Source organism: Cebus imitator, unplaced genomic scaffold, assembly GCF_001604975.1.
Source record: "Cebus imitator isolate Cc_AM_T3 unplaced genomic scaffold, Cebus_imitator-1.0 Scaffold693, whole genome shotgun sequence".
NCBI classification, from domain to species: Eukaryota; Metazoa; Chordata; class Mammalia; order Primates; family Cebidae; genus Cebus; species Cebus imitator.
In genome coordinates, this window is record NW_016108008.1 from 195,149 (window position 1) to 220,873 (window position 25,725).

The following is a 25,725-nucleotide window of genomic DNA, read 5'->3' on the forward strand; positions in this document are numbered from 1 at the left end:
TAGAGACGGGGTTTCACCATGTTGACCAGGATGGTCTCGATCTCTTGACCTCGTGATCCACCCGCCTCGGCCTCCCAAAGTGCTGGGATTACAGGCGTGAGCCACCGCGCCCGGCCTAACTCTATTTGTAACTTCTGTAGATCAGTTTGTAACAAGGGCTGTGGGAGTTATGAGCCTGTAACCGTGGATGATAACCTATATACATGGGAGTTACGTATGTGAAATATTGCAAATGTATTCTTGTCTCTTAATTCTAACATTTCTGTGTGTTGAGTCAGTTTTGTTTTTCTCCTCTTTATTGATTATAGTCTTTTCTTTCCATGCCTGATAATCTTTCATTGAATGCTATACACTGTGAATTTTACTTTGTTTGGTGCTGGATAATGTGTATTTCTATAAAGATTCTTGAGATTTATTCTGTGATACAGTTCAATTGCTTGGAAACACAGATCTTTTGAGTCGTACCTTAAGATTTGTTAGGTGGGATTGTAGTAGTGCTCAGTCTAGAACTCATTGTTCCTTACCTGTGGAAGTCCTTCCTGAGTAGTATTCTAAAAATGCCCCCTGAACCATGACACTTTTGGCTGATGGGTACAGGTACTATTGTCAGTCCTGTGTAAGCATAAGACATTGTTACTTCTTATCCATTCTAGCTGTTCTTTGCCTTGAGTGGTTTTTTTGCACTTGTGTGCTAATCAGTATTCTATATACTTGAGGGGGGCTTTCTGGATTCTTCTCTCTGTGCAGCTCCTTCTTTTCTGGTACTCTGCTCTAAGAACTCTGCCCATCTATTTCTTGCCTGTTCTCAGCTCTGGAGTCAGCCATGCTTTGCTTGGGTTACTCTCTTCTATTTGATGGCTTGGAGACACTTTAAAGGCAGTAAACAAGGACAATCGTGGAGTTTATCTCATTTGTTTCATGTCTCCAGAAATCACTCCTTTTTCGCTAATGTCTTGAAAATCAATGAATCTTATTTTGTCAGGTTTTTTTCTTAGTTGTTTTAGGTAGGATAGTAAATCCAATTCCTGTTATTCCATATTGACTGGAAGGAGAAGTCTGAGACTGCCTTTTCAAACTTCATACGTCCCAGCCCCACTGCTAGAGTCTGATTCAGAATCTGCGTTTTGCAAAAGCAGGGCATTCTGATGTACACTCTTAGTTATAAACCAGGAGACTACATCGTTACTCTTTAAAGGGTTGTTCAAGTACCAGCACTATCAGCATCACCTGGGAGCTTGCTAAATCTACAGAATCTCAGGCCTCATCCAGACCTACAGAATCTGCAGTTAAACAAGATCCTCAGGTGACTTACATGCACATTCAAATGTAAGAGGTGCCAGATCCGCTAACTCCAAAGTTTCCTTTCAATTCTAAAGTTCTATGTGCCTGTAAAATGGGTAGGAGAGCAAGATACATTGTAGAAAAGTTACAGCATGTTAAAAACCTGAGGTTCTAGGGTAGGTTTATTAACTACAAAAGACCTAAGAAAAGGAAAAATAGGAGCTCTAGCAGAACAAAAAGGGCAACTACTTATTCCAATTACTAGAAAGTGCCTGGCAGGTCTTAGGTACTTAGTAAATTATTTTCTTAACTGACTGACTGACCAACAGACGAATGGTTAGATGCACTGTCAAGGTTGGCATTGATAGGCTTCTTACAGGAACAATTTAGACACAGAGAGCTCAAAAGAGGCAGAATAGTTTGACTCAGAGGAGATAGTTCAGACTACTTAAGAAATGTTAGTATTCAAGAGCATTTTGTAAAAGAGGGTCCCAGAAAGTTCACTCAATAATTTAATAATCATTCCTTATAACTGAGGAAGTAACTAAGGGAACTGCAATTCCATGTAATTACAACCAAAGAGGAAGAGCTTGCTGTTGAGGAGGAAACAACAGGCAGCTTTGGAGAAAGTGACCACACCAGCTTCAAATTTACAAAATCCTGGTGTCAGGTTCTAACTGAGGTCCCAGGGGAGTCGGTGGATGGTTGGTGCTAGCTGGAAAAATACTTGAATCATGGACAGTTTCGATGTGGCTTTATTCTCTCTCTAGATGTGAGCAAGCCTGCATGCAAGCCATAGGCGCAAGCCATATGTACAGTGTTAGCAGGGCAACTATACGTTTTATAAATAATAGTGGCTCCAAGCTAAGCACAGGCTCATGTGGGTGATCACCTAATGTGCCTCACGTGGCGTGGTTATGTCATTAGTGGAGTTGTGTGTCTGCGCCACAAATTTGCTGAGTCATGCTGGACCGGATGTCTGCCTTGACCTATTCTTGACCACAGCACATCTATTTTCCTTGCACTCCACCCCCGAATGCCAAAGGAAACACTGGGCTTGGACACACAGGTCTGATACATAGGCCTTATATGCCATCTCCAAGGCTGAGGGAGTTTTTCTAGTGGGGAGATGTGCCCATAGGGAGGAACCTTGGACCCAGAGGCCACAGTAGTAATAAAGGGGGCAACAACTCTAAGTTACGGCAGGCAACGACCCCATGGTGATATAACTCAAATTTTGCTTTATATGTTAAGCCAGTTTTTTTATTTCCCCACCTTTATAGGCACTGGGACAGGCAGAAACAGATTACTGTTCATCCTCATACATGATTGGAGGAGGTCATCATTCCTCCCACAGGTTTTGCCACATGGCTTGGCCCTACATGGGCCAGTGACCAACTAGCAGCCACTTCTGTAAGTTCTAGGTAGCTAGCCACAAGGTTAAGCCTTGATAAACTGCCCAGCTATTGGTGCAGATTACTGTAGGTGTCACCTCCTTGGTGACCACTATTGACGTTGCCCTGAGTTCAGCCCATTGGTTACTTTGTCTACACCTGGTTTCAAACCATATGGTTTCAGTACTAACTTGGACTGCAACAGTGGTCCAGGCAGCAGTAGCACCCTGGCCAGACCCATTCGTATACCATGCCCCATGAAGAACAGAGGGGTGCCTCAGGCCCCATGGCCTTATCTTGCATGAGGACTACAGGTCCCAAGATTTCTTGCAGCTCTGCTGCTAAGGAACTTGTACTCAGAGTACCCCGCTGCTCTAAGTAGACACCCCACTTTGCTAAAGTGGTTGTCTGCGCTGTCCCAGCCCCAGGAATCATTATCCAGGAATGTACCTATCCCACTATCCAGTACATCATCTGCATGAAGACTGCAGCCTGTCCTGTCACACTCTCACAAGCCTGAAGGGGGGTATTTACAGCTGCTGTTTCTCTATCAAGGAATACCAGAGCTCAGCTCCTTTCTGTAGTTGGGATTAAAAGCCTATTGGCATTCTCAAGCGCTCTGTGCACTGCCACAGGCCCCAACTGGAACTATCTGTGGTCACATGCACACCCAGCTCAAACAGGCACCCACGGTCAACTACCCATAGGGCTCATGCCTGCTGGATAGCACATTTGGCTGCCAGGAAGGCGGTCTCAGTCACATCATCCCAATCTCAGGCAAGAGGAGTGTTGTCGCTTCTAAATCTGCAAGAGAATCAGAGATTAACATAATATCAACAAGACAATGACATATGGTGGGGCTATGCATTTAGCCCTGTGACAACACTGTGAAAGTTCCTTCAAGACTAATCCCTCTGGCAGTGCTTGGTGCATTATTTCTGTTTCTCAGGCAGGCACTATCAATGATTCAATCTCTCTCCTCTGTTTTCAATTGCTTTGTCTTAGCAGGATGCTTTCTATTTTCATTAAAATATACTTAAGTAGCTCTTAAGTAATTTTAGTACTTTCAAAAGAAAAGTTTCCCTTACCTCTCATCCTCTTCTAGATAGCACTCTAGCTCAATCTTCCTTACTGTAACTGAACTTATCTGTTCTCACTGCCCCTATTTTTTTCCTTACCTCTTTTTTTACTCTTTACTCGCTAAAAACTAGCTAATGTGCCATCATTCCACTTAAAATGCTCTAAGTTCATCAGTGATATTCATATTTCTAAATAAAATGATATTTTCCTTTCTTTTTTTAAAATTAATCTCTCAGGATCATTTAATATTGTGACCCACTTCCTTCTTAAAAATACTCTCTTTTTTTAGCCTTCTTAGAAACCAGAGTCTCTTGGTAGATGTCCTAGTTCTCTGGTTTCTCTTTATCAATCTCCTTTACAGGCCCATCTCTTTATGTTCTCTTATGAATTAATAGAGTACCTGAAGTGTTAGTCTTGACTTTCACAACTTTCCTCATTCCACACACTCTCCCTGGGACATCCCATGGCTTCAGATCCCTTATGTATGACCCCTGTGATCATTCCCAGCCTGGACTTCATTGAATTCCAGACTGCCATATTCAATTGTCTACTTTACCTGCATCTTGCTGTCAGAAAGTCACCCACATCAACACAGTCAGAACTGGAATCATGCTTCCATGTCAACTAATACTTCCCTGGTTTTTCTTTCTTTCGGAGAATGACTTCACCTTTCTAGTCATATTGGGCAAAAACTTGGGATCTATTCTTGATTCTTTTTCTTCTCAATAGGATCTGTCACGAAGATCTATAAATGCAATGCCTAAAAACCCCACATCCTTCCATTTATCTCCATCTCTCAGCCCCACTCTAGTCCAAGATGTCATCTCATCTTGGCTGGATAACCACAACAGCCTGCTAACAGATCTCCCACTTTCTTTATTGTCCTCTCAAGATTCGTTCCACACTGCAATTAGGATCTTTCTAAATGGAATCTGATCATATCGTTTCTCTGTTTAAAAATTTGGCAGACACCCATTCTAAGAAAGAGCACATTCTTATAATGGTCCACCAGGTCCTGTGGAATCTGGCCTGTGCCACCTCATCAGCATCGATTCTGATGATTCCACTACCCCAAGTCAAACTGGTCAGCTTTCAGTTCCTCTTCGATGCCCTGCTCCTCCCATTCACTACAGGGCTTCAGGACAAGTTGTTTTTATAGTCATAAAGGGCTTCCTCTCCCTTTTCTTACAAATTTGCCAGGGTGATTTTTAAAAATTAGTCTCACATCAGTGTATTTCCATCCTCTGGAGAACCTGTACCAATTCCTAGGAACATGTTCACTTTTTAAAATGTTAATATCTGTCTCCTTGACTGCAGCTTTATTTAATGAATAGGCTTTCCTCTGTTTGTGTGTCCCTGTATCCTTGATGTTTAGTAGAATACTTGGCCCATAGTATGTACTCAACAAATAGTTTTGAAATAAATGAATGTATGAATGGGCCTCAAAAATACTCTTTCCTATTCTCTACTTTGTACATGCTCTTCCTTCCTCCTGTAACAAACGTCTTCCTGCTCTTTGTCTCTTGATCCAGGTGTATGGACAGCTTTCTACACATTCTTAAAGACTCAACTTTGTCCTTCTACCAGAAATGTTCCCTAATTTACTCTTCCAAAGAAGTTAGATACTCCCATTTTTGTGTTCTTTATGTGTTCCTTTAGTCAACATTTCTTATACTGCTACTGAAGGTTTTTGTTTGTACATCCATTTTTGTATATACTCCAATACATAAGATGTAGGGGCAATGTCTCAGAACAGTGCCGGAAAGTATTCAGGACTCAAAACATGTCTACTGAATTAAGCAATGGTAGGTTCTAAAGAACCCATTCAAATTAGGTAGATTCCCCAGTCATCCTTCTCTACTCAGTGAGGATCCTTTATGAAACTGTATTTGGTGGAAGAAGACAGTGTTCTTCAATTAAAAGTATATAAATTTTAAACTTATATCCACCTGCACAAATATCATGTGCTTCTGCTAGGCTTGCCGCATAAAGCAAAGAGGAATTGGAAGAGCAGCTCTGTCTGTAAGAAGTTTCATGTTTCTAGGTGCATCATTTCCCATGATGCTGAAAGGGCTTTTGAATGTGTTTTTGGCTTATAATTGGTGATCTACCAGAAATCAGAGAGAACACAGACTAGAAATCTGGGGGTGTGTGATAGGCAAATATTTTCCCACTCTTTAGAAAGAAAGAATCCAGCACTACACAATGTCAAGCATGACATCAGTTGCATGGAGAATTCTGGAATGGATTATTAGCTCATGGTTTGCAGGCCATTTGAGAGGGCAGTAACTAGCATTAATTCCCTTAGGACAAGTCAAACTATCATAGTCTCTTTTCTCAGTTAGGTCTAATAGATTATACAAGAAGGCAAATGCTTTACACATGGTATATCTGAATTTCAGAAAAGTCTTTAATCACATTTTTCCTGATATGTTTTTGTCCAGACTGGCCTAGGTGATGGTGTACATAGGTGAATTTATAATCGATGTAGTGCCATTAACCATGGGACATTGATTAATGATTCATTGCTGATGAGGAAGACTTTTGGCAGCTTAACACATATCTATTCCTTGTCCTGTTCTGGTTAACATTTTACTAAAGTGTAAATAAAAATATAAAATACATTATTGTCAAAGATATAGATAACACATTCTGTCAGGAAGGACGTAGTTTGTGAGTTATCAGGATCAGAATTCAAAATGAGTTTTAGGCCAAAAATAATGAACTAAAAACAGTAATATGAGGATTTTTTCCCATGCACATATTATCTCATTTAATCATCATAGTGGGGTATTAATATTACTAATAACCCTCATTTATTGTATGCCCCGAATGGGCTAGATGCTTTCCTTTGCCTTTCCAAATTATTTTTTATGTGGATGATATTTCTCCTACAGGAAAGGAAATTGAACATCAGACAAATTGCATACCTTCTATGAGGCTGCACAGGTAGTGCTGGAGCTGGGATTTACAAATAGGTCAATCTGACGCTCAAACTGAAAACGCTCTTTCCTATACCCTACTTGTTTTTCAGATGAAATGTATCAGAGAAGTATACATTCTGCACTAAAATTCAGAAAGTTAACTGTATAAGAACAAAGTGGAGATGATTTAGTTTAACAGCGGTTTAGGTGAAAAGGAGCGAAGGGTTTTGTTGCCCGTAAGCGTCTTATGGATTATCCAGTGAGTCACTGACATCCTTCCAAATGAATACGATCTTGGATTAAAGAACAGATCCCAGAACAAAGAAAAGCAAGAGTCACGCTGTGCCCTACCATGCCCTACCATGAGTGAAGTATGGTGCTTGGTTCTGAGGCGCTCATCCTAAAAGAGCACTGTCTGTTTGTGCAAGCCCAGAATAATTTGACTAGAATGGTGAAGATAAGTCACATGAATAATGGTTGAAGGAGCTACAGTGTAGAAAACATGCTACCTTTAGCTACATATTAACATTTCTTCATGCATACTATGAGCCAGACACCAGTTTTACTATTTTTCAGCTTTAATTCATTTAATTCTCAAGATAATCTTATTAAATAGGTGCTGTTATTATTACCTCTGTTTTACAGATGAGGAAATTGAGGTCCATAGAGGTCATATAAACTTTCCTGAGGTCACATAGTCAAAAAGTCTGGCTCCTATTTTCAACTGAAACAGGAAATTAAAGGAGGAATTACATACATTATTAGGTAGAAACGTTTTTAAAAAATCAGACAAGAAAGGCTGCTCTAGAAGAGTACAATTCAATTCCCAGAAACCTAATAATTTACATTGTTTCAAAAGGGCCTTGCTGAGTTATCTATTACCTGATGCTTTCAAATAGGCCTGTTTCTGGAGGGATTCTATAGCATGGAAAAGGAGGAGTAATATGATTTACAAGTTTCCTTCCAACTCAGCAAGCCTGTCAGTGTCAGCATAGTCCCATATGATGGATTGAAGTGAGAGCATTTATCCATCTATGTGCATGTAGAAAAATACACATAGGAAGTGGATGTACGAAAATTTCAAGAACCCTAAATTAATCAAAATGTGTTGCTGCCTTCTGCTTTTAGAGGTGATTTTTAGAAGTTTTTAAACATTAATCCCTTTATCCATGAGTACATACATTCAGATAACAAAGATTTATTGAGCATCAACTGTATGTAATGCTATACCTGGTTTTAGCTTTGGCTGTTTATCGTTAGCTCCATTTAATAATGAGAAAATTTAGGCTCAAAAATTTAAGCAGTTTGCACAAATTTCCACTGCTAGGAAGGTACAGGGAAAGGCATGGAACATAGGTTTGTCAAACTATGTTTTTCCCGGTATACTCTATTCCTCCGCAAGAAAATCAAGTAGATTCATATTTTACAAGTAATTTCAATAGAAAGTGTTCTACTTGTGTCTTGGGTTATTAGCTCAACAAACATCACTGGTTCTCCTTTTGCTAAGGGCGAGTATAGTGTTTGTTGGTGAAGAACACAAAGGTTAAAAAAGAGACCAGGTAAAAAACATTATTCTGTCTTGGAGAGGGCTCGGTGCTGCATGGGGAGGCATCTGAAAACAGATCATTGCAATCAAGTGAGAGAAACTGAAAGTTAAATTGCCTAGAATGTGCATTCTTCTGACTTTCCTGTTAACTGAAGTTTGACATCATCAACATCCAGATTACTCAACAAATGTTTGAGCATGAACGCTGTGCCAGGTATGATGCTAGCCATAGTGAAAATGGAGGAGAAAGTACTAGGCATGATTTCTGTACTCACGAAGCTTACAGTTAGGTTGGACTCCTGAGGTCTGGCCTGGTTCTTGAGATTTCCATATAGGAATCTGGTGAAACTATGCAGTTTCAGCTTACCTAGAAGTTAGGTTAGAAGTCAGCCAGTAAGATAAAACTGGGATATAACAAAAATTACTGTTTAAAATAGCCATACTGGGCATGATATGCTGGCCATGATGAGTGCACAATGGATATCTGAAGATAGTGGGGGTGAAAGAACACCTCAGCTGCAGGCATGATTCTTTGTTTCGGAGCAGCGGGTCTCTACTCCAATTGCACATTAAGATTACCTGGGGAGACACTCAGCGCAGTGCCTCATGTCTGCAAACCTAGCACCCTGGGAAGCTGAGGTGGGCAGATTGCCGGAGCGCAGGAGTTTGAGAGTAGCCTGTGCAGCACGGTGAAACCCCATCTCTACTAAGAAACAAAAAATTAGCCCGGCGTGGTGGCGCACACCTGTAGTACCAGCTACATGGGAGGCTGAGGCACAAGAATTGTTTGAACCTGGGAGGTAGAGGTTTCAGTGAGCCAAGATTGTGCCACTTCACTTTAGCCTGGGAAACTTTAAAAAATCTGATGGCCAGGGCTTCAACCAAGATCAATTCAATCATAAATCTGGGAGGAGGATAGGCTCCAAGTATTCTAAAAAATATTTATTTCCCAAATGATTCTTATTTGCAACAAGGGTTATTTAAGAACCTCTTCTCAGTAGAAAACAGACCTGTGAATATTTATAGCTCTAGGCATTATTCACAACTATGGCTATTGCAAGCAATTTACCTTGCTCCATTTCAAACTCTCAGAGATGTGGGGGTGCGGTCAGAAATCAGAGATGATGGAAAGTATTGGAAATAGCTCTGCAATCAGCAGGCAAGCTGGTTTGTAATGTCGGCTCATCTTAATTTCAGCTGTGTTTAGGGAAGACCCTCTTACTGGTTCACAGAGCACCTCCTTGTGGCTAAATTATCATGGGCCAACACTGATTCTTGTTTGCAACATTCTGCAACAAACACACACATACACATACACGTACACACACACAAACATGCACCCTTCTCGGGATAAAATATTTTAAAACGCTGACTTTAAGGTTTCAACGAAGCATTTAAGTATTTTTCTTATAAACAGTTATTTCCAGAAAGAAACTCATAGCCATATGAGCAACAAGAGGCTGCATGGATCACTGAGAAAACCTGAGTGTCCACCCATGCTCTGTGGGTTGTGGTTTCAGATGACTCTTTGGATCTCAGATTCTTTATGTGTCAAATGAATCAATGGGACTCTCTGACTGCATTATACTAATGTTCTATAATCTATGATTCACTTTCTAGAGGACCCAGCCAAGTTGGGGATTCCCTTTATTTATCTAGATTAAACTCTTCAGACTCTTAAAGAGGTAGAAGGAAACTGTTCAAGACGAGCAAAGTGGTTTTGTTTCCCTTCCTCAACCCCCTTCCTGCATCATTGAGCTGGGTGAACAGTTGCTAAGAAAAAGAGTAATGTTCCAAACTAGGGGACTTTTTGGACATAGATTCTAAAACTTCAGTTGTGATATTGGCTGGACAAAGTGGTTGGCTTTCTTTGTGGGGAATGGCAGAAGAGAAAAGATCTGCTTTTCATACGTCAGACCCAACCATGAAATAACTGGGCCTACAGACTAATCTAATCATGCTTTTGTTTATTCACTTCATATAAAAGTTTCTTCAGAATGCATTTGAGCACAATATATAATAATAATACTATAACATACATTGTGAGAAACATTTGAAAACGATAAAATGTTCACCTGAAACAATGCAGTGTTCATAGACATACAAACCCATTGGTCATGCACATTTGTGCCATTTTCTGTAATTACTGAGTCACAATGCTGAACTGAAAGCATGAAACATATTTTACAAACTGAAACTGACATCAGTAAGAGGCCTAACAAGTGTTATCAGAAGAGGCTTCACATTTGCGTAATTTGCTACATCAGTTCACATTTTATTATAAAAATTCACATTGTTTTATTGTTTGCTTTTGTAATGAATTGGAACATGACATTCCTGCTTAATGGCAGGCAGGAGGCTAGTTCTTCAAAGTCAGTAGTTCGGGAGCATTCAGAAGAATCATCTGTAGGCAAATGTAGTGTTGCTTTTTGAACCAAAGCCATAATGATAGGAGGACCCAGTTAGAACCCAACTCATGCCTACACAGATTTGGACAGAACCTGGGTATAAACTACATCCCATTGCCCCCTGCCCCTATCAAACTATACAAAAGTAAAAGCTGAGTATAAACCATTTAGTATCTAATGGGAGAATCTTGTTTCCAAAGCCGGTTCAGAAAGGGGTTGTGCAGAAGTAGCAATTCAGGCAGGGAAAGAAAGGGCAGACCCTCTGAACAAAAGCCCACACCCCCACCCCCTGTCCTCTCTGCCAAGGGGGCTGTATGTCTCTCCTAAGTGACATTTGGGTTATATGATACACAATACAAAACATTACAAGAAAAGGTCGTAACTCTTAGGCAGAGTTTTCTACACAAATTTAACACCACCATTGGCAGGCAATGTTAGATATATAAATTAATAACTTACAAAACATTACATTATATACATTAAGTAATAAATACACAGTTATAAACAGGAATGGAGGTGTTAGCGCAGAAGGCAGTGCAAGAGAGGACGGCAGCATTACATTGAAAACAGCGTAACCAGGGGAAGAGAGGAGGTAGGGAACAGGACACGGAATGTACAGCTCCTGCGGTGGGGGGTCCGAGACAGCCGGGCACGCTGCTGAGCTCTATGCGGACGCTCACGGCGAGCGACACAACTGCCCCTTTCTACCTCCTAATTTGTTCAATTTTATTGTGTTTACAGAAAAAAGTTAAACTCCACAGGAGAAAAAATACTGCTGGAGGCAGGCAAACAGAGATAAGTTATAAGGGTGACTGTGGAGGAGGAAGTGAGATGTGGTTAGAAGTGTATCCTTTCTGTCTGCTTGCAAAAGTAACTGGAGTAAAGTGAAAGATATTGCCCAAGAAAGAAGGAAGACTATTTTCTTTCCTTTTTCCAGAAAGAGTCAAAAAGTTTTGTCAATTTTGAACGCTTATCTGTGTAGAAGTTGATACTAAACTCTAGGTATTCAACAGGCATTTGAAAGACGTGAAAATGTTTTACAAAAAAGGCACACAGGTTGGCAGACAAAGGGACAGGTGAGCAGATTCATAAATGAAGTTATTAGTCAGTGAGTTCAGTCACTATCGGGGATAGGTTCCCGAAATGAGTGCAGAACGATCTCTCAGTTTTGTGTCTTCCATTTTCAAGCCATGTATCATGGTCAGAACCGGCCGCCAGCAACAGCTTCAGCCCTCTCCACTAAGCTTGCCAGCAAGGCAAGTCAACCGTGGGATTTCCTGAGCTGCTATTCGCTTCGTGGTCTTGCATTCTGACTCCAAACTCAAGTAACTGAAAAGCCAGATGGCCCTTGTCCTGTGCAGGCCTCGGCCCCCATGGTGGGCTGGCCCTACCACATAGCTGGCATGCTCATCAAGGATAGAATGTTCATCTCCACAGGGAGAGGGCGATTATGTGTCAACTGGGGACGTGTCTTCTGTTGCAATGTCTATGTCAGTTTCTCCCAGGGAATCTCTGTTTTCTGGATCAATCACACACAGTGTCTTTGTGCTGCTGAAATAGCTGTGCCCCTCTCCCTCCTTCTCAGGTCCTTCAGAATCCTCCTCATCAAGAGTCAGTTCAAACTGAAACTTCTCCATCAGACCCTGGCAGTCTCTGTTCTGCTCGTCCAGTGGTGGTGAGGGGCTTTGGGGTATCATGCTCTGATACCAGTTCCTGTTATCTTCTAAGGTATCGAGAATGTCCTGAGCATCAGGCTGTACCAAATCTGCCCAGGTCTCCCACAGTGGATGGACGATGTAGTCGATAAAACCAACCTGGAGAAAAACCAAATTACACATCCGTTATTGTGATGGTGCTTGAAATGTAAACGAGCTGTCCTGGTTTCCATGCAAAGAAAGAACATTAACGGCTTCAGAAAAACCAGTCATAATGGATTCTATGTTTTGGGCACTCACTATACGGTGGGTCTTACACTGAATGCAATAGATGTAGTCTCTCTCTCTTAATCCTGTAAAGTAAGTATTGCTGTTTACTATTTACAAAGGCGGAAACTATGACTTACTGAGATTAAGTATCTTGTCAGAGGTCACAGAACTAGCAAGTGCTGGAGCTGGGACTCAGTCCCAGTTTCGTCTGATTCCAAAGCCTGTGTTCATCTCACTACAGCAGACTGCATTTCCTTTTATGTGTGCCAGATAAGAAGTCTGGATGGAACCAGCGTTAGGAATGACTTTGTCACTACACTACTTGGATTCTGTGAGTCATTTTCTGAAGAAGGCAGACCCAGGTCTAACGTGTTTTGACTCAATATTTTTTTCTTGTTAACTTTAAAATATGTTGCTATTCCAAAGTGATGAGGAGCTGGCCCCTGACTACTCTGGAATTTCTCAAATTCTGTGGAGTGCTTTTGGCTGGTAGAGGAGTTTGATGAAACACTTGAAACTATGTCAAGTCCTGAAAGAAACACATATCCCCTCGGTGGACATATATGCAATTGTTTTGGATCTACAGAGCACACAGTCATTTCCATCAGGAGAAAGAAGAAAATAAAAAACAATTAAGCAGTTCCTTTTGCTGGTGTTCCTGTGATTAAATACCAGGCTTATGGGTCTGTTATGGTTTACTCAGAGGCTATGCATCCTGCATGAGCTAGCAGTGTGGCCTTATGCTGGCCTCCTCATTGTTGGACAAACAGGAAACACTGGGGGTGGGGACAAGTAGAAAGAATAGACACTAGTTGAATGAGGGAATGGAATTCCCCTGCCATGGTCTGGGGAGCTAGAGAGATGTTGGGTTGGGATTTAGGGGTAGATGGGCAAATGGCACCCACCCATGCGACGTTATATAGGTCTCTTTCAACACTGCTACAAACTTCTCTTTATTAATATATTGGTATTTGGCTGGTCATTTAATACATCCAAGTTGTACTGTACATGAGAATTTTGGTCATATGTGACTCTTTCATACATAATACATATATATATATATGTGTATATGTATAATGCATATATATGTATATATTTTTTCATTTTCTTCTTTCTGGTGCGTTCCTAGCCTCAAAAAGCAAGATTCACAGCAAAGTCAGGGCATCTCTGATCTGCACTGATTATAAAACTCAACTGTACATGATTCAGATATTTCTCTCACTTACACCCACTCCTTTTCCTTCCCCTTTACTTCTTTATGTGTGCTTAATGAATGCTAGAGACTATTTTCAAGGTGTTTTCCAGGGAGCCAAAATAACAAGCTCAAGGCAATGGAGAAAATTAAATAAGTTGAACACAGTGCAGTCATTTCCTTTCTTCACTTGTTTTGTTTCTGCTAAGAAATGCTGAGAATTTTTTTCAGAGATAGCTGCTAGTTATTTATTTCCTAGATCAGAGGATGAGAGAGCTGTACAGATCCTGAAAGCACCCAGTAAAGAGCTTTACTGCTGGGCTAATCAGACAGTATTCAGCAGAGCCCATCGGTGGGAAATACAAGAGTGGGTAACGAAGTCACGGCAACAGGAAGACTTGTCCCTGAGATGGAGAGTGAAGAGCGTTGGATGGAGACACCTTCTGTAGTGAACCAAGAGGACAGCTTTGTACCTGACATGCTGGGGAAATATCCGCTTTATCTATCTTGCAAGGTTGTTTGGGGATCCAAGTAGGAAAATATATGCAAAATGTGTGAAATGCTCCACAGACATCATATAAACATAAAACATCACTGCCATTAATGAAAGGGTGTTATTCCTCCTTACTGATTCATATCTTGTTCCACTTAAGCCTTTGGGCTGTTTGAACTGACCCTCATTAACAATGTTGTCCTGCATTTTTACAGCATATTAGCTTCAGAGCACTTCCAGATTTTAAAACTCATTTAGTTGGGTTTCTCTAAGAAGCCATAAAATAAAATTGTAAAGGAACTGTACATTATTACAACTATATGCAAATTTGGGGTTTGCAAGTAGTAGGGAAAGTAGATAAATACTGACAAAAAACAACCCAAATGTTTTTGGGATAAAGACCTTGGACAATCTATGAACTCATTCTCAATCTTAGCTACTTGGCTCAGCCCATTTGTTTTCTTGAAAAAGCTGGTATTTCAGGGAGCCCGGAAGCCTTTGTAGGGATACTGATACTTTCCACTGCTGCATATTGTGCAGCTACTGGCATCTGGACATTTCTGTATCCACCACCTCCAGAGTATTGTTCCCTGTCCTAAACACGCAGAGAATGTGTAGCTTTGGACACAACTGGAAAATGTTGGCATGTTCTCAAAATCATAGCAGCATCCTTGGGAGGGGCCACAAGACAGGGCTTTGACTAGAGTGTAAAAGAGACTGCCTCTGGTGATGGTCACAGTGGGCTTGATTAAGGAAAGAAAATAAAACAGAGGGCTGGAAGCAAGGACAAGGAGTAGAGCTCTTGAATGAAGGCAGAGCTAGGAGAAATCCGCAGGGATGGGATGGAGGAGACACCAGTGTTCGGGTCGTTCAGCTGGATATGCTAACATCAGAGGCAATGATCTAAATGATTTAGGGATACATAGTCCACATTTTGATGGGTTTCTGGTAACTACTTTATCCCTACCTTGTGAACTGAGTATAATGGAGAAGGCACATGAGTCCTGAATAGAACAAAATGCATAGTTGTTTCCTTATCGTTTCATTTATACATATTCTATTGGAAGAATGGAACTAAATATAACCCTCCAGCTCTACAATTTTCAAATTTTCACAAAAACTTTGAAAATCTCATATTAGATACCTGGGATTTTTCCACAGAAGCTGTGTGTTTATCACACATCGGGCTGATTTCCATTCCCCTCTCCCGCTCTTTATCTCCCTGCTGGAAAAATTCCTCCATGATGCGGTCTGTCCACTGCCGATACAATTCCAAGGATTTGGTGGGGTTGCTCAGGTCTGCACAGTGTACCATGTTGCGAAGGACCTGAAATCATCAAGTTTTGGAAATCCCATAAAATTAGGTGCAAATACTGCCAGAACATCTCATCCCTCTCATACTAGCACACTTGGTACTAAACCCGAGAACATTTTAGTGGCGTTATAATTATGCAGTATGCGCCGAACAAACAGTATTACAGTGGTGCTAGCCTGGGTCAGTTATTTGCCTTTATAGAGTCCCAAGGGGGAAAATGTGTGTCTTCTTAGACTCACAGTCACTGAGTTTAAAAATGGGAAGGAACATTAGAGGTCAGATGCTGCTATCATTTCCTTTTCTCAGTTTGGAAAGAATGCAAAGAATTACTCAAAGTAGATAACTTCATATTTTCCACTTGTGGAAAGGGGAGAACAGCTGATGGCAATTTGTATATCCAAAACAGACCTAACAAACTTCAAGTCAATAGGATTTAAATCCAAACACAAGCTTTTGGAACCAACAGTCACGTATGCCCTATTACAAATAGATTTTGCAATTTATTTATAGAACTAATAAGCAATTCCACAAATAGGGTTTTTTTCCCTCACAAATCAGAGCATAAACTTGAATGTCCATATTCCTTAGCTTATTCTTAAAATAAGCCCTAAGCCATAGTAGTAACCTAGGATATACAAATAACAGAATTTATCTTTGTTTTCTTTTTCTAATTGTTGTTCAGCTTAGTTTGGTTTGGTTTTGCGTTAAATAAAAGACTTTCAACAAATACCTGAATGCGATCAGTATAGTTGTCAAGGAGAAGAACGCCTGAACTTGTAACTTTCTTTGTTTCTACCATTGTCTTCAGGTCTGCCAGCAGGCTCATATGTTTAGACATATCAGTTGCTAACACCTTGGGTAAAAAGAAAATGAAAACTGTTAATAAGTTCAGTCTATCAGAGAGAATGGCAATAAGTGGGGAACGTAGAGAGGCTGAAGTCTTACCATGTCAATAACCATCTTCCTGAGTGTCTGACGCTGCTTCTTGGTGAGATTCATGAAGATGTCACAGTGTTCTTCTTGCAATAGTTTGAAACCCACGGCAAGGTGATGATTTTCCAACACAGATTCATCATTATACATCAAAGCAAGTTCTGAATCTAATAAATCAGACAAAATGATGACTTAATAAGAAAGGGCTATGATTTGAATGTTGGCATTATCTCAAAGTGAAATCAGACCTAGTTCTCTCCACATTATTTCAAGAACCACCAGCTACATCACATTTCCTCGTAGAGAAGCAGTGGCCCGTTACAAACAGAAGTTGTTTCTAAGCAAAAAATGCTTCTACTGGTATATAAGCTTTCTCTGTGATTAAAATTCATTGTATTTTAAAATCCTTTTGCTCCTTGCATATCTCAGATGAGGAATTTAATATTAGGTAAAGGCATTCCTGAGCAGCTAAATCCTATTTTTATGTGTCTTCAAAAATTTTGTACTTTGGAAAAGCACAACATGAAAGTATCACTAAACTTTATGAACTGTATTGAGATTTTCAAGCTATATTCACATTTTATATGTTCTCTAATCTCTGGCAATTGTGAATTTTGGATTGTCGAAAACAATGCATGAAACCTCATTTTACTTAAATAATGTCACTTTTTGGAGCTTTCTATTAATATGATACTAAACATTACTACTTTTTGGGGAACATTTCTGATGTTAAATTTTCTGGCTCTTTTCACCAGAATTTGCAATTTCTGGAAACCCAAGCTGCAGCTGCCAGCCTGCCTTTATATAGAAGAATCACAGGCATCTTTTGTTAGAAGTCTGCTTGGGAATATGATTGTCAGACTTATGAAACTACATTTTCTCTTAATCAACAATACCAGACAAGTGGTGGTAATGTGTAAATTTATTGCAGGTGATGTTGTGCATATATCATTGCCTTAATAGTGTGCTCTGAGTTACAACCTCAGATGAGTACTCTTGTTTTGCTCAACCTATGATCAAGGGCACTGCTCTGTAAGCAAGCTTTATATGTTGCAGTGCTATAGGTGACTGTAGTAAGAAGACCATTTTTCTGTGTGAGGCTAACTGGCTTATATATGGATTAATTCATGACACCACACTCTACCAACTGATATAACCCATGCAGACAAGTAGCTGCCCCAACATTTTGCTCATTCAATAGAAGAATGAAGTAAAAGAACCCAGGGTACTCCAAACCCAGATCATTCAGATATTCTTTGGATAAAGGTCAACGACTAATGATCAGGACTTTTTTACAGCCAATAGCTCAAAAAGCATTTCTAGAAAACTGTCAGTACTTGATGTTATTCATGACCACAGTGGAATAGCCAATATCTTTGAAGTACTTAGATTTCCACTACTTAGTGTATTATTTGAGAGAATGAATGGATTTTCAAAGGTATGAAAACTAAACATTTTAAGCATGAAAAAACCTTTGAGTATGGCTTGGGATCTTAAGGCTGGACCATCCTTGGTCACTGAGGCCATAGCTACTCCTAATCCATAATCAAATCTATGCAGTTGGAAGAAAATGTGTGGAACTTTTAATGACCCTTCCTTCTGAACTGTGGAAACTCATTCCAGGGCTTTTTATGGAAACTTATTTTTGTTTGGAAGTTCCCATGCTCAGATTCAACATTTGTAGCTGCCTCCCAGGCAGATAGGGGCAGTAGTGATTTACTATGCTCTGTACAAGTTTTGCATAATATCAAAAGTCCTTATCATGTGATCCCCAAACCTTTTCTTGTTCTTACTGAATAATTCCCTATCTGTTATATTTTCCTTACATATTGTATTGCCAAACTTTGAGTACTTTTTATGGTTCCCTGTGACCCTCTCCAAGTTCTTCATGAAGCTCAAACATTGTGTTGCCAGACTGGACCAAGTATCCAGGAAAGGCCTGACCAGTTTGAGAGGAATGGAAGGATTGCCTCATTATTATCCTTGTGATTATCCATAATGAAAACATCAGGAGGAAAAAAAATTAAGCAGTGAATCATACAATTATCTGGAATGACTGCTCTAGTGGTGAACTCACTTGTGTTGATGAGAAACTGATTGGAGACTCCAGGGTGATCAACGTCATGGATGGCAGCTGCAAAAATGGCAGCCAGGATTTCCAAATCTGTGAAGACAGCCTGTCGGACAAATAAACACATTTAACTCCACATCCAATCTGCCTATCCTGCTTATTCAATTTCATTTGCAAAGTATTCTATTTTATATTTGTTGGGAGAGGGATTGTTCATTTATGTAATATTTCAATATATTAATTTAAGTAAATGTAGTTTCTTTTCATCATCATAAAGTCTCTGATGTTAAAGAAATGACAGCCAAAGCTCAGTCTCATATCAAGCCTAAAGGCTGATGCTTGGAAAGACATGAGCACAAATCTCATGGTGTGTGTAACAATCTAATGTTTGTTTCTTGGGCCAGTGATGTGGCAGCATGGTGCTTATGTAACACAAGCACATACGAGTCAAAGAAGCAAGTCAGACTGTGCTCTGCTCTGAGATATAACCACCTTCATATACTCTCAGCTGTATAACTTGGAGAAAAGTGGCCAAATTTCCGATCATGAGATAAGTAATAAATTATTTCCCAAAGCTAAATTGATGGTGTGGTCACAGCTTTTAGATATTATTCATTCATTCGATATGTATCCACTAATCATTTACTATGGGCAAGATTTGAGAACCTTCCTAAGAAGTGAAACCTGTAACCCCACTGCTCAACTCCTTCATGTCATGTCATGAAGGCTTCTCTGCCCCGACCTATGCACAGTGATTCAAACCTAATATTAATAAAGTATATACTGGTGCTCATTCTAGGGCTGAAATTTCTTTCCTCATCCTCTCTGATTAGTTAAATCTTCTGGGCCGGGCACGGTGGCTCAAGCCTGTAATCCCAGCACTTTGGGAGGTCGAGGCAGGTGGATCACGAGGTCAAGAGATCGAGACCATCCTGGTCAACATGGTGAAACCCTGTCTCTACTAAAAATACAAAAAATTAGCTGGGCATGGTGGCGCGTGCCTGTAATCCCAGCTACTCAGGAGGTTGAAGCAGGAGAATTGCCTGAACCAGGGAGGCAGAGGTTGCGGTGAGCCGAGATCACGCCATTGCACTCCAGCCTGGGTAACAAGAGTGAAACTCCGTCTCAAAAAAAAAAAAAAAAAAAATCTTCTGGTCCTTCAAATGTCAGCTTGAGGTGGGTTTCACTTCTCCTATAAAGACCAATCCCATTACTCAAGCACTCATTGAACTCTCCCTTTTCTAAAAAGTTTGCAGCACTCATGCCAATTCCTGGCCACACAGTACTATTAATAACAGCGGGCAGTTGATGAATAGTGTTGGCTCACTCTATGATACTTATACAGGGTATAAAAACAGTACTGTTTCTCTCCTTCAGAGGGAGCAACACCCTTAGCTCCATCTCACTTTCTCAAGACCACCTGGATTTCTTTTCTTTGATAATATGCAACTCAAGCAATAGGGTTGTGGTCAATCTTTTTTCTCGCCTTCCAAACTGAATCCGTAAAGGTGGGGCTGGATGGAGCATGGCCAGTCCCTTCCTGCAGTGGTCCAGCACATTTTGGGAGTACCTGACCATCATTTTCATTTCTCAAGTAAGAGTATGACCTGCTATACACACTGTTGATTATATCAGTATACACAAATGCATTAATCTGTGAAGGAAGGAGCCACGGCCACCTTCTCAGGTTTGGTATGGCAGATTTGAATATTGTTTCTCTCTGTTTCAGCATTATTAATTCTTCTTTTCTAGATTTTCAATTACTACTTCTTCAACACATAGAATCCATTTTATAAATTTTTAGAATAAGCCTCTGGATGCTTATTACTAATAGGAAATATAGAGAATATTTTATATTTCTGTGATAAACCCCTGGTGATATAATGCTCAGTATACGCCTGGGGTGGTGTTGGGCAGTTCAGATCAGTAATTGCATATTGAGACTATACTATCTACCAGACACTGAACCAGACACTTTGAGATACACTGCATCCCTTACTAGAAAGACAATGAAGAATAAGACAGGATTCCTGCCCTGAAATTCTGTTAATTGCTTTATTGTTGAACAACCTTTAATTGTGAGAGATGTGAAGGGAAGATTACACTGATATTAGAAAGCAAAGCAAGTAGAAATGTCATTCATTTTTTTATAAATAACTCAGTGAATAGACGCTATACATCTCATAAAGAACCAGTTCAAGCATGCAGGGTGGTCTAATTACATTATTTTTGTAAGTATATTGCATATAGTAAGGCACTTTTTTTGTTTTTTAGAGACAGGGTCTCGCTCTGTTGCCCAAGCTGGAGTCCAGGGGAGCAATCATAGCTCACTGTAACCTTGAACTCCTGGGCTCAAGCAGTCCTCCCAATTCAGCCTCCCGAGTAGCTACTACATCCAGCTAGCATGGCATTTTTGGAGGAGGATGGTCAGGAACGCAAAACGGATCATAACTACTCACATCTAATGCTGGTGTAGAAAGGAGAACATGGGTCGACTGGGCTACATCGGCAGCGTGCAGGCTGTTGTGATATGCCACGTCAGAATGGTAATGGTCTTCTAAAGTCATCATGTAGGTTATAAACGTGTCAGATGAGATTCTGAATGTCTTTAGGAGGTCTCTTTCCTATGTTGTAAAATGGATTAGAACATAAATAAGTAGATGTCCGAAGGTGGAGGAAAGTTAAATCAGAAAAGTAAGATGGAAAAAAAAAATCATAAAGAGCCATCCAGTTGGAAAGCCAGTATTCACTCCTGTTCACTCACCTGGAATATCGCATACATGATGCATGTTAGGGGCCTATTGTGGGAATATCCAGCCACATTAAAGATGTTAAGGCCCCATTTGTTCAGGTCTTCCAGCTCCTATAATTAAAAATTTAGAGGAATTTAGAAACAAGGGCAGTTGTGCTAATATGACTCATCTCTTAATTTATTTTTTGGACACGGGTTGCTTAAGTCTTTAGAGTGTCTCCTTAGAGTGCTTTAGTTGCACAAAAATCTGAAAGTTAAATGGCCTAAGAGGTCGAGTGTCCTCTTCATGATAGCTACAAGTTTCTGAACATTTTGTATTCAGAAAAAGCAGAGTATGTATTTGTCAATTCAGTTGCTGACCTATATTGCACGTGCATCAGTCCTCAACCAATGTTGCTTTCAAAGGTGGCCGCAAGTGAATATTTCCCTGTCTCTCCTCTTGCTGCTTACTGGCCCATTAGTAACAACTGGAAAACAGTCTCAGGGAAAACTCCTCTGCCCATTGGTTATCCTCACTGAAAGCCAGATCACGAAGATTCAGCTGTCAGAATGTGCATAAGTCAACCCAATTTAATGTAAAAGATCATGAAGAATGCCAGTCATTAATTACATCCTAGGGCTCCTGGGCCACAGATGGACCTGGAAGAAACATCACTTAGGCCTGTGTTGCGGGATTATTCCAAGGTTATCTGATTTAAAGACCAATTTATTTCATTCTTAATAACTAGCCAGAGTAAGAGATCCAGGCTTTCCCCTCAGACTTGGCCTAATGTTTAATCAACCTTCCTCTAATGACAGCTTTCAGAGGCCTTACTGCTCACAGCAAACTCATTTCATATGAACTTCCCTAACGCAAAACTTAATAATAATGCAAAAGCAATCCCTACTATTTCCTAAAAGGTATATGGTCATCTGTCTGCTGTAAAGCAGAGAGCTACATGCGCAAAAACTGAGCTCATACACACCTTGGCCAGGTGATCTTCATTTTCAGTGTTGACTCCAAAGCGTGAGATGCTTGTATTGTTTAAGCTTGAACTATGCATTAATTTCTTCACTCCACTTATCTGGGTCATGAGCTGCTGCTTCTTCTTTTTCTCCCTGTCTTTCTGGGTGGGAGATGGGATCTCCACATCATTCTGCTTGTCTGCAACAGACAAAGGAATATGTTTTTCAGCACACGTGTCTATGAGAACCCATTGCAATATTCAGAGCAACTCTAACCATTTATAACAGCTTTAGAATCTTATAAAGAACTCTTAAAGAACTATTTCACTGTATATCTAGGGTAGTTCTGTGAAACAAGCGGGGAAAATATAAAATTTGTTGAGGAAAATAAGATTTGTTGTTCCATGCTATTGCTAGGCAAATTAAGGCACAGAGTAACTTGTCCAGGAAGCAGCAAAAAATAGGATACAAGCCCAAATCTTCTGTTTTCAGTGTAATTTAGGAGAATTACACTTACACATTTGCAAGATGAAGCACCAATATTTACATGTAGATTTTTAAATAAAGTGAGTAACATATTTTTATATAATAAAAATGTTCATCAGGTTAATAAATCAGGCTTCATGTTCTGCTCATCTTATTTTTACTTAAAAAAATTGAAAAATCCATAAGGCTTTAGCAAGGGCTCAGTTTAAATGAGCAGTATATATGTTAGAAATATAAGTGGTTCATAATTTTTAAACAATTACTTTAAGGGTTTGGTTTATTACCACTGAGGTTAGAGGAAGACTATAATTTCAGTTTATTTCATGCCTTATGCCCATTAATTCTACTAATAAATAATAATAAGGCCTCTCATTTGTAATATGCATTATACTTATTAACATATTTAAGGTTATTAAGTATTTATGATACCTCATAATATTTTTAAAAATTATGTTACAACAAAGTAACAGTAGAGCTAGGATTGGTGAAAAAAAAAGTGCCTACCTGCTTATAGAAGCTCTTTCCTTTACATTGTGCTATTAAAAATATCAGCAATCAAATATGCCATTTCACTTCACAGGGAGCTGTATCCTGAGTACTTCTGAGAAAAATGCATTAACTCTTTCAGGCCACAGGGATGCCACTCATTAACAAATGAGTGCACAGAGGCAATCATTTCTTAAATTGCATAACTACTACTTCACTGAACTAAATGATACTCTGTGTCTGAAAGAGTTAATGCAGCTTTCAAAAGTACGTACATTTATCACTGCTACTTACAGTGAAAATGACATGCTCCCAGATGGCATTCTGGGATCTAGACGATTTGCTTTCAGACTTTTGCAGATAATGGCACAGTCACATGTTTTCCCCAGAGACCTCTGGCTGCTCATAGGTCCCTGTGGACACTTCATCAGAGCAAAGCAAGCACGGTGAGACAGTACGAGCTTTGTGTACACCTCACTACTTCTCTGTGGGGCTGAAGCAAGGGAATTCTCCATCCCTAACGTCTCGATATTGTCCCTGGGTTCCGCAAGCACCTACACTCACAAGCCTATGACTTTTGCTTAGGAAGGAATTTTAGTGGTCATCTCAATTAGTTGAGGGGTTTCCAACCTAGTCCACCATCGCAAGCACCCAGGAAACTTCAGAAAAATACAGATTTACAACCCCACCCAACCCTACTGAATCAGTATTTTTTAAAAAGATTCCCGAGTGACTTGGATAATCAGAGCCAGGTTTGAGAACCAATAACAATCCCACACTCTCATTTTTCAGATGAAGTCAGCAACTTGCCCAAGCTCAAAGGGCAATTTATTTAACAGATATTTATTTTGCAATCACTTTGTTCCAGGCACAGTGATTTAATAGCATAGAACCCAGGCCTTGAGGTTCCTGTTAAAAATCTCTTTCCTGCCACACAATCTCTGGCATAGAAACTATATATTAAATTATTTTGAAATTACTTTTTTCCCTGTCACTTTAACGTCTATTATACTACTTTTTGCTAAAATGAAAGGCCATAATAGGACCTGCCTTTCTAACCACCATTCTTTACCTCTGGTTAAAAAGGCTCTTGGATTCTCCTGTGTCACTGCACATATAACCATTTCTAGTAAGACTAGCAGCTTTTTCCCTTTGTTTAATTAAAGATTCACTGCGCCAGTGAGTAACTGAGCTGAACCACTACTGTGTCTGGAACACTGCAGTAAAGAAGATGACTGTTATTCACAAAGAGTGCCAACTTGACATTAATGGGTGTTTCCCTATGCAGGCATTGGAACAACTGATAGGTTTCCCTATTCTGAATTTCCTCTATTAAATGCTTAGCCAGCACAGTGTGGAAATAATTGGAAATTCAGACTCAAAAAAATCACAATAAACAGTGAGTGAATTTACATTTATGGAATGGTCAGAATACAGTGGGCAAACAGTTGGCTAGTATAAAACAAATAAAAAGCAGATACAAAAATTAGTCTCGTCTAAATTCTGTTACTGGCATAATCTGAGGTTCATGTCTTGCTAGATTACACTTCTCAATTATGCAAAATTCCTAAGCTCTTTTCCTTGCATCTTGAAAATTCTAAGTTCTAGCTTTTGAGATGGTAAGTAGAGGATTTAAAAGGATGACTTTTCTCTGTTCATGAAAATATTAACTAATTGTAATATAACATCTAAAAATCTTGCATTATTTATTCTCCTCCTCCTCAGGTCCTGCTTTATTTCCCCTGAAATTAGACACTTCTATTTCCCCTTGTACCAGCAACCAGTACCCCATTATACGACAGCATCAGTGAGTGTCTGGACTGGCAAATAGAGTCTGCTGCCGGCCTTTCTCCCTGTCCCCCTGCACCACTTTTTTTTAAAGATAGGAACAACACAAGTTTCACATATCTCTAGATTAAGGGATTTCCCTCCTCCCTGGATGACACATTTTTAACATTTAATGGCTACTATTGAGATATTGCTCTTCAGGTTTAAGGTAAATTAGTAAGATCTATTTTGTGCTCACTGGGATGGTTGCTATGGTCTTACAAGGACCTTTCCGATTATTGGAAACTGTTAATAAACATTTTTTTTGACACAGTTTCCCTCTTGTCGCCAAGTCTGGAGTGCAATGGCGCGATTTTGGCTCACTGCAACCTCCTTCTCTTGGGTTCAAGTGATTCTCCTGCCTCAGCCTCCTGAGTAGCTGGTACTACAGGCATGCACCAACATGCCCAGCTATTTTTGTGTTTTTAATAGAGGCAGAATTTCACCATGTTGGTCAGGCTGGTCTCAAACTCCTGACCTCAAGTGATCTGCCTACCTCGGTCTCCGAAATTGCCGGGATTACAGGCATGAGCCACCACACCCAGCCTGTTAGTAAACATTTTATTTTTAGGTCCAACCATCCTGATTCCTAAGGACTTGTTGCCAAAATATTATACGTATTACTTAAGAGTCCTTATTTGATTTTCTTCTATATGTTCTGCATTCC

General features: G+C 39.9%; 1 protein-coding gene across 7 annotated transcripts in view; it reads right to left on the reverse strand.

Moving 5' to 3' along the window:
• Window positions 1-10,175: 10,175 nt before the first annotated feature.
• PDE4B (phosphodiesterase 4B) overlaps window positions 10,176-25,725 on the reverse strand; it is a 446,198-nt gene continuing 430,648 nt past the window's right edge. For all 7 annotated transcript variants that reach the window (XM_017518639.1, XM_017518640.2, XM_037734954.1 and 4 more), the window contains 8 exons: window positions 22,280-22,458; window positions 21,327-21,425; window positions 21,022-21,186; window positions 18,569-18,668; window positions 16,504-16,658; window positions 16,289-16,411; window positions 15,388-15,570; window positions 10,176-12,447 (listed from right to left, as the gene is read on the reverse strand). In XM_017518639.1, coding sequence (XP_017374128.1) covers window positions 12,082-12,447; window positions 15,388-15,570; window positions 16,289-16,411; window positions 16,504-16,658; window positions 18,569-18,668; window positions 21,022-21,186; window positions 21,327-21,425; window positions 22,280-22,458 — 1,370 coding nt within the window. In that variant the 3' untranslated portion in view covers window positions 10,176-12,081. The remainder of the gene's footprint in view (window positions 12,448-15,387; window positions 15,571-16,288; window positions 16,412-16,503; window positions 16,659-18,568; window positions 18,669-21,021; window positions 21,187-21,326; window positions 21,426-22,279; window positions 22,459-25,725) is intronic.